The 10098-nt window shown below is 36.0% G+C and overlaps 1 protein-coding gene across 1 annotated transcript; it reads left to right on the top strand.

Annotated features, from left to right (window-relative positions):
• The first annotated feature begins 8709 nt into the window (after positions 1–8709).
• LOC100065827 (putative taste receptor type 2 member 33) lies at positions 8710–10098 on the top strand. The gene is made up of 2 exons (XM_005611043.3): positions 8710–9016; positions 9252–10098. Exons 1-2 carry the CDS (start codon positions 8837–8839, stop codon positions 9993–9995), a joined length of 924 nt encoding a protein of 307 aa, XP_005611100.1. The 5' UTR covers positions 8710–8836; the 3' UTR covers positions 9996–10098.

Below are 10098 nucleotides of genomic sequence, written 5' to 3'. Positions count from 1 at the left end.
TGGGAGAAGTGGAGTAAAAGAGTAGAGCTTTTAGCAAGAGGTCAAATTTAAGAGGCTATCAACTTAATATAGATTACTATATAAGAAGGTTATTATATATGAACCTCAAGGTAATCACAAAGCAGAAACCTATAATAAATACAGAAAAAATTAAGAGAAAGGAACCCAAACATAACAATAATGAAAGCCATCAAACCACAAAGGAAGTGAGCAAAAGAAGATGAAAGGAACAGAGAAGAACTACTACAACACCCAGAAAAACAGTAACAAAATGGCATAAGTACATTCTTATCAATAGCTACTTTAAATGTCAATGGACTAAACACTCTATTCAAAAGACATAGAGTGGCTGATTGGATAAAGAAACAAGACTCATGTGTAAGCTGCACACAAAAAACACACCTCAGGCCTGAAAGTGAAGGGATAGAAGAAGATACTTGGGCACCGGCCCCGTGGCCAAGAGGTTAAGTTCACTCACTCTGCTTTGGCTGCCTGGGGTTTCACTGGTTCAGCTCCTGGGTGCAGACATGGCACCCCTTGTCAGGCCACACTGAGGTGGTGTACTACATGCCACAACTAGAGGGTTCCACAGCTAAAATATACAAGTATGTACTGGGGGATTTGGGGAGAAAAAGCAGGAAAGATAAAGAAGATTGGCAACAGTTGTTAGCTCAGGTGCCAATCTTTAAAAAAAAAAAGAAGATGCTCCATGCAAATGGCAATGAAAAGAAAGCTGGTGTAGCAGTACTTATATCACACAAACTAAAACAAAAACTAACAAGAGATAAAGAAGCACAGTATATAAAGATAAAAGGAACAATGCAACAAGAGCATATATCACCTGTAGATATCTACACACCCAACATAGAAGCAGATAAATATATATAAAGCAATTATTAACAAACATAAAAGGAAAAATATACAATAACACAATAATAGTAGGGGACATTAACACTCCACTTACACCAATGGATAGATCATCCAAACAGAAGATCAATACAGAAATATAGGCCTTATATGACACATTAGACCAGATGGACTTAGTTGATATATACAGAGCATTCAATCCCAAAACGGCAGAATACCCAGTCTTTTCAAATGCGCATGGAACGTTCTCCAGGACACATCACATATTAGGAAACAAAACAAGTCTCAATAAATTTAAGAATATTGAAATAATACCAAGCGTCTTTTCTGACCACAATGGTATGAAACTAGAATTCAACTACAGGAAGAAAATTGGCAAAGCCACAAATATGTGGAGATTAAATCATTGTTACTGAAAAATGATTGCATCAATGAAAAAAATCAAAGGAGAAATAAAAAAATACCTGGATAAAAATGACAATGAAAATATGACATGCTAAAATTTATGGGATACTGTGAAAGCAGTTCCAAGAGGGAAGTTTATAGTAATACAAGCCTACCTCAACAAACAAGAATAATGTCAAATAAACAATCTAACAGTGGACTTAAAGGACTGGAAAAAGAAGAACAAACAAAGCCCAAAATCAGTAGAAGGAAGGAAACAATAAAAACTAGAGCAGAAATAAATTAGAGTATAAAAAATAGAAAAACAAATGAATGAAACAAAGAGCTGGTGCTTTGAGAAGATAAAAATAATTTACAAGCCTTTAGCTAGACTCAACAAGAAAAAAAGAAAGAAGGCTCAAACAAATAAAATCAGAAATGAAAGACAAATTACAACAGACGCCTCAGAAATACAAAAGATTATAAGAGAATACTACAGAAAGCTATATGCCAACGCAGAAGAAATGGATAAATTCTCAGAACCATACAACCTTCCAAAACTGAATTAATAAGAAATAGAGAATTTGAATAGAGCAAACACCAGTAAGGTGATCAAAACAGTAATGGAAGTCTTCCCAAAAAATAAGAGTCCAGGACCAGATGGCTTCCCTGGTGAATTCTACCAAACATTCAAAGAAGACCTAAGACCTATGCTTCTCAAACTCTTCCAAAAAATTGAAGAGGAGAGGAAGCTTCCTAACTCATTCCATGCAGCCAACATTACCCTGATACAAAAATCAGACAAGGACTGCACACAAAAAAGAAAATTGCAGGCCAATATCACTGATGAACATTGATGCAAAAACCCTCAACAAAATACTAGCAAATAGAATACAATGATACATCACAAAGATCATACACCATGATCAAGTAGGATTTATTCCAGGGATGTAGGGATGGTTCAACATCTGCAAATCAATCAACATGATACACCACATTAACAAAATGAATAAAAATCACACAATCATCTCAATAAATGCGGAGAAAGCATTTGACAAGATATAGCATCCGTCTATGATTAAAACTCAATAAAATGGGTATAGAAAGAAAGCATCTCAACATAATGAAGCCCATATATGAGAAACTCACAGCTAATATCATTCTCAATGGAGAAAAACTGAAAGCTATCCTACTAAGAACAGGAACCAGATGAAGATGCCCACTTTCACCACTCTTATTTAACATAGTATTGCAAGTCCTAGCCAGAGCAATGAATCAAGAAAAAGAAATAAAAGGGATCCAAATTGGAAAGGAAGAAGTAAAACTGTGACTATTTGCAGATGACATGATTTTATATATAGAAAACCCTATAGAATCACCAAAAGACTTTTAGAAATAATAAATGAATACGGTAAATTTTCAGGATACAAAAGCAACTTACAAAAATCAGTTGCGTTTCTACACACTAAAAATGAAGTAGCAGAAAGAGAAATGAAGAATACAAACCCATTTACAATTGCAACAAAAAAATAAAATACATCAGAATAAACTTAACCAAAGAGGTGAAAGACCTGCACACTGAAAACTACAAAACATTGTTGAAAGAAATTTAACAAGACACAAAGAAATGGAAGATATTCCATGCTCTTGGATTGGAAGAATTAACATCATTAAAATGTCCACATTTCCTAAAGCAATCTACAGATTCAATGCGATCCTCATCAAATTTCCCAACAACATTTTTCACAGAAATAGAACAAAGAATCCTAAAATTTATATGTAACAACAAAGTCTCCTAATAGCCAAAGAAATCCTGAGAAAAAAGAAAAGGCGGAGATATCACACTCCCTGATTTCAAAATATACTACAAAGCTCTCATAGTCAAAACAGCATGGTACTGGCACGAAAACGGACATACAGATTGGTGGGAAAGAATTGAGAGCCATAAATAAACCCACACATCTATGGACAGCTAATTTTGAACAAGGGAGCCAGTGGGGGTGGTAGGAGGGTGAAAGGGGTGATTAGGCACATGTGTGTGATGATGGATTATAAGTAGTTTTTGGGTGGTGAACATGATGTAGCCTACATAGAAATTGAAATATAATGATGTACACCAGAAATTTATGTAATGTTGGAAACCAATGCTACCGCAATAAAAATATATAAATAAAAAAAAATTTTTAAAAAAGGTAACATATAGAATGCTAAACAAAGCTTATATCCGGTGCCTTCTGGGAGCAGAGGGAACAAAGAGCCCTGATAAGAGACTGCGCAGGTGAGAAAATAATGTGAATCTAAACAAACTCCACCACATGCTATGTTTGTGGGGCAGCAAGAGGCCTCCTGAGATCAACTTTTAACAACAAAGCTTTTGTTCAATGTTCCTGGGATGAACCTTGTATTGCAAAGCACATGATAACCACAAAGCTTCTAAATCAGATTGCATATAGCTGCTCATTATGGGAAACGGAAGTTGTTCATTTAAACCGTAACTGTAACCACCAGCTTGATAAACTGACAACGCCACTGTAAATTGGGTAGATTCTTCTGTAAGTGAGAGAGCTCTGGGCTCACTCACTTAACTTCCCCTTTGCAGATTGAAATAAATGTTACTTCTACAAAAAAATGACATCATTGAAGTCCTGATCTGTCACCTGTAGCTACATGATCTCGAGCAAACTATTTGAACTCTGTGATCTCCAGTTTGCATATTTTCAAAAGAGAACATTCTTCTATCTCTACTAAATGATGTTTTAAAGAAGCAAATGTGAAGTCAAGGATAAAAATACCTTGTAATGTAAGCAAATATCTAGAGAATATTCTGTTTGAACTTCAACTACTGAGATTCATTTTTGCCAAGTTTTCCCAATTAATGAATTATTTGCAGACATCTACCTTTTCAGCCTAGGTAGATTGAATTAATAGTGCTTTTTATTTGTGTCCTTTTTCAGTCCCATAATGAATGATGATGCTGATTATTATGACGATGATGAATTTCCATCTCTAAATTCAGTTTTATACACCAATTTTAATTCTGCAGATGGCTCTTAGAAGCTCCTACTTGAGGAGTTCCATGTTTTTCTCATATTCATTTTCCAGTAGGGCAGAAGGTGAAACGATGAAAGAGAATCCTTCTCCATTTGCATGTAAACAAACTAAGTTCTATTCTTTCACTCATATTAGAAATAGTTTACAGCAAGCATTACTATAAAAGGAGAAGTATCCACATTTTTTTGAAAGAAATCTCAAACTAAAACATTTTAAATGAACTGAAATGGTTTCCCAATGTAAGATGAGGACCAGTGTGATAATAGAATCTGGTGATTATTGAAATCAGGAATGGAAGCCCCTATAAAAACAAAGAAGCACCACAAAAAATACTAGTTTTCAATCCATCAGTTGATCAACAGTGCTGTTGGGGATGGTAATTTTCCACTCAGAAGAAACTCAAGTGCTGAGGACAACATCTTTTTGGTTGTCTTAACAATGGAATTCATACTTGGTACTTAGGGAAATGGATTAATTGCTATAATCAACTTCATTGACAATGCAAGACACAGGAAAATAAGCTTCATTAACCTCATTCTCACTAACTTATTCATAAGCAGAATATGCTTCTTAACCTGATACTGATGGATTGATTTCTACTGGTGCTGTATGCAGATCCACATAACATTGGTCAGCTTGGAAAAACTAATACTCTGTTTTGCATAATGATCAAATATTAAGTGTCTGGTTTAACATCAGCCTCAGCATCTCCTATTTCCTGAAGATAGCTATGTTTTTTACAAACCTTTTCTTGATTAAAGTGGAGAATTAATAGGGTGTAATATTTTTCTAAGGTCTTTGCTCTTTTTTTCTTTTTGCATCCCAGTGATAGACCATGTAATTCCAGATATTTTAAATCTAGAAACAAACAAACCAGACTTGGAAGATTAATATGCATGAAACAAAACTATTATTTTTGTAGTGCTTATCAGTGTTGAGATCACTACACCCATAAATATTTCCATAGCGTTGGTTCTTCTGTTACTTCCTTCTTCCTGGAGGTATATCTAGCGGATGAAGTTCAGTATCTCAGGGTCCCAAGATCCCAGCATGAAGCTCATGGAAAAGCCATGAGAATGGTGATTTTGTTCTTCTTTCTCTTTTTCACGTATATTGTGTTGATTCTAATAATAGTTACAGCCATTTATTGTCCCCAGACAAGCTGATATTGACATTTGGTAAAGTAATAGCATCTGCCCATCCTTTAGGTGATTCATTTATCCTAGTTTTGAGAAACACCAAGCTGAAGCAACCTTCTCTTAGGATTTGGGGGCAGCTGAAGTGCTTTCTTAAAGGAAGGAAAAAACTCAATAAAAAATGACTCTCAAAAAGGAAAGTATAGGAAAATAAGTATGCTAAGAATGTTTGGGGAGTTTAAAAAATCTATTTCTATGTTCTCCCATTGGACTTTCTTATATTTTAGAACATATCCCTGGAATAGAATCTTTTCTATATGTCTAGAAATAAATATATACATATTTATAATTATATAATTTACAATGTGTTTATAATCTCACAATTTTATAATGAACTCAGATGCATTTTATTTGTGTTGAATGACACCTGAGGATGTAGACAAACTGTATTGTTCCTTAAGAATTTTCCATCAGCTTTGTAACAGACTACCACAAATTTAGTGGCTTAAACTAGCAAACACATGTATTATCTCACAGTTTTTTGGGTCAGGAGTTGGAGCAAGGTTTAGCTGTGTTCTCTGCTTCAGGATCTCACCAAAGTGAAATAAAAGTTTTGGTGATATTGCATTCTCTCTGCAGGCTTCACTGGAGAAGAATCCACTTCCGAGCTCACTCAAGTTGTTGGAGGAATTCATTTTCTTGTGGTCCTCTCCACAGGCGCTTCATAACATGGCTGCTTACTTCTCCAAGGTCAGCAGGAGTCTGTCTCTCCCCTCTCCTCAGCAGGGGAGGCCCAGCCACTCTTAAAATCTTTACCTGATCACAGCAGGCCCATGAAGGATAATCTCTCTTTCAATCAACTCAAAATCAGGTGATTTAGGATCTTGATTATCTAAAAATCCCTTCATAGTTGCCATATTCTGCAGGCCAGAAGTAATCGCAGGTCCTGCCCACACTTATGGGAAGGGAACTATACAGAGTGTGAACATCAGGGAGCAGTAATCACGGGTAACAAAAGTTTTCCGTTTTGATACAGTCCAATTTATCAGTTCATTAATTTTATGAATCATGCTTGTAGTATTGTAACTAAAAGGCATGCCTAACTCATGTTTAGATAACTTTTCTTCTATAGTTTATAGTTGTTCCTCTTACATTTAGGTCTATAATCATTTTTGAGTTACTTTTGTGTATGGTATGAAATAAGAATAAAATTCATCTTTATAAATGTGAATATCTAATTATTCCAACTTCATTTGTTAACAAAAAGATAATTTCCTTGTTGACTGCCTTGACACCTTTTTTGAAATCAATTGACCATGATTGTAAATATTAATCTGGGCTCTCAATTGTGTTTCATTGATATATATGTGTGTCTTCTTGAGAGTACCATACTATCCTGATTAATGCAGCCTAGTAGTAAACTTTGATATTAGAAACTGTCATCCTCCAACTTTGGTCATTTTTTTTTTTTTTTGAGGAAGATTAGCCCTGAGCTAACTACTGCCATCCTTCTCTTTTTTTGCTGAGGAAGCCTGGCCCTGAGCTAATATCTGTGCCCATCTTCCTCCACTTTATATGTGGGATGCCTACCACAGTATGGCTTTTGCCAAGTGGTGCCATGTCCGCACCTGGGATCCGAACTGGCGAACCCCTGGCCGCCGAGAAGTGGAACATGCGAACTTAACCGCTGCACCACTGGGCAGGCTCCCCAAATTTGCTCTTTTTTAAAAAAATTCTTTTGGCTATTTTGGGTGCTTTGCATTTCCATATACATTTTAGGAATAGTTTTTCACTTTCTTCAGATAGATTCTACTGGGAATTTGATAGGGATCACACTGAATATATTGATCATCTCTTTAACGAAAATACTCTCCTCATTCCAGATTTCAGTTCAGTTCTCTTCCTTCCTTGCTCAGCTCTCTGATGAATTTAAAATGTAATGTTGGCAATTTGTTCCCTGTATCCTTGTTGTTGTAGGAGGAAATCTATACTTTTTCAACTAACTGCGTTGTTCTCCTAAGTAGGATTCCTCACAGGTTAACTCTGAAGTATCAAATACCACAGGGTCAAATGAATAAGTAACAAGCCTCCATGCCTCCTCTGTAGCAGAGGGGCGAGAGGGAACGTGCTTTACACAGACAGGATGCTCACTCCTCACAAAGACACTGGATGAGGATTTCATGACCATCTGCATTTTACTGATTGTACTGAGGCAGAGAGTGGTTTTAAAACAGAGTCCAAGATCAGAGACATATGAAGCTGAGAATTTGGGTTTTCCATCCTGGCAATCTGGATCATAGATACTCTGCTAAAAAAATCCTAAGTTCTATAAAAACTGACACTGAATAAAATCCAATGGCAGAGGTTGATTTTAACATCTATTAACCTTAAAAAATAATATAGCCAAAAATGAATTAAACAGAAAAAGACAAATCCTGATATTCTTATTGGAAAAATCTAGAATCAGTGATGGAAAACACATATTCTTTTGAAGTCCCAAGGGAATATTTACAAAATCCATGACTACTTCAATTACATATTAATATTTAATATTGAATACAGTCAGAAACTTTATCAAAGACCTAAGCATGAGAGATATGTTTGATAGCTATGAATAATGGGTTGAAAAGCCTGCATGGGAGAAAAGGGGATTTAAACCTAAATGACCTCCTAAGCCTGATTTTATACTTTTTGAAATTATAGGACAATAATTCCATCCATGAGATGTATGTGTGAATTTGTATGTGTTTATAAACTTATAAACAATAAATTTATACATAAGTTTTAGTTTTCAGCGACTACATTTAGGGTGCAATGGCTTTCCTGGTGTTCTTAAGAAAATCTTGGATGCTTTCGATGAAAAAGGTTTGAATTCCTTCTACATTTAATCTGACATTAAAAAAGATAAATAAAAACATAGAGTTAATGAGCCTAATTATGAGCCGTCTCCCTCTAAAATTTTAGACATTTGCTGTATGTTTTATGTACTGGGTTTTTAAAGTTAGCTAACAACTAATCCTGATGAATACAAATTATGGAGAGGTTAAACAAGGAAAAAAATTGCAAAGCGATATGTTCTTCTTTGCATGCTAGCAAATGAGAATTTAGCTTTTACATCAACATCAGTTATGAAATAATCTAGCCCATGGCAAGGGCACATGGTGGATAAATAGGAGTTAATTTGAGCTGTTGTAGGAGTAACAATGTTTTCCATGAAGACAGCATTGAGCTCTTCCATCAGCATAGTTTGTTGCTTTCCTGCTTGACAGCAGTCACAGAATTTAAAGAAACAAGAACTTTGCTGAGCTCAGAGCTCAGCTGAACATAGGAGTTAAGGTCAGAATTTTAAAGGAATCACGGCTAGTGATATTAGACTTGGGTTTTCTTTCTTTCTAGACATGATAACTTTACTACCAAGCATTTTTTCTGTCCTAATAACGACAGAATTTGTTCTGGGAAATTTCGCCAATGGCTTCATAGCACTGGTGAACTGCATTGACTGGGTCAAGAGACAAAAGATGTCCTCAGCTGATCAAATTCTCACAGCTCTGGCGGTCTCCAGAATTGGTTTGCTCTGGGTAATCTTTTTTTTTTTTTTTTTTAAAGATTTTATGTTTCCCTTTTTCTCCCCAAAGCCCCCCGGTACATAGTTGTGTATTCTTCGTTGTGGGTTCTTCTAGTTGTGGCATGTGGGACGCTGCCTCAGCGTGGTCTGATGAGCAGTGCCATGTCCGCGCCCAGGATTTGAACTGACGAAACACTGGGCCGCCTGCAGCGGGGTGCGCGAACTTAACCACTCGGCCACGGGGCCAGCCCCTGCTCTGGGTAATCTTAATAAATTGGTATATGACTGTGCTTCCTTCAGTTTTTCATAGTTTAGAAGTAAGAATTATTGTTTTTATTGCCTGGACAGTAAGCAACCATCTTAACATCTGGCTTGCTACTAGCCTCAGCATATTTTTTTACTTGCTAAAGATAGCTAATTTCTCTAGCCTTATATTTCTTTACCTAAAGTGGAGAGTTAAAAGTGTACTTCTCGTAATACTGTTGGGCGCTTCGGTCTTTTGGGTTTCTCATCTTGCAGTGCTATGGGTAAATAATAATGTGCAGACTAATGAATTTGAAGGAAACATCACTCAGAAGACCAAATTGAGGGATATTGTAGCTCTTTCGAATTTGACTCTATTCACGCTAGTAAACTTCATACACTTTTCTATGTCTCTGACATGTTTTCTGCTGTTAATCATTTCCCTGTGGAAACATCTCAAGAAGATTCAGCTTAATGGCAAAGGATCCCATGATCCCAGCACCAAGGTCCACATAAGAGCCATGCAAACTGTGGTCTCCTTTCTCTTGCTATATGCTGTTTACTTCTTGGCTCTAGTTATCTTAGTTTGGAGTTCTAATAGGCTGGAGAGTCAACTGCTTGTCATGCTTTGCCGGGCTTTTGAAATACTCTATCCTTCAAGCCATTCATTTATTCTGATTTGGGGAAACAAGAAGCTAAGACAGGCCTTGCAAAATATACGAAATATTATAAGATTACCATACTATTAACCATTTTGTTTGAGGTAAGCAATCTAATTTTACAAAATATTGTAAGAAAGTCTTCATGATTAGGAAGCAATGTGTATTTCACATAGATGTTCTATGTTATCCT

This window comes from Equus caballus, chromosome 6 (assembly GCF_041296265.1).
Source record: "Equus caballus isolate H_3958 breed thoroughbred chromosome 6, TB-T2T, whole genome shotgun sequence".
NCBI lineage: Eukaryota > Metazoa > Chordata > Mammalia > Perissodactyla > Equidae > Equus > Equus caballus.
This window is presented reverse-complemented; position numbering and strand designations above follow the sequence as displayed.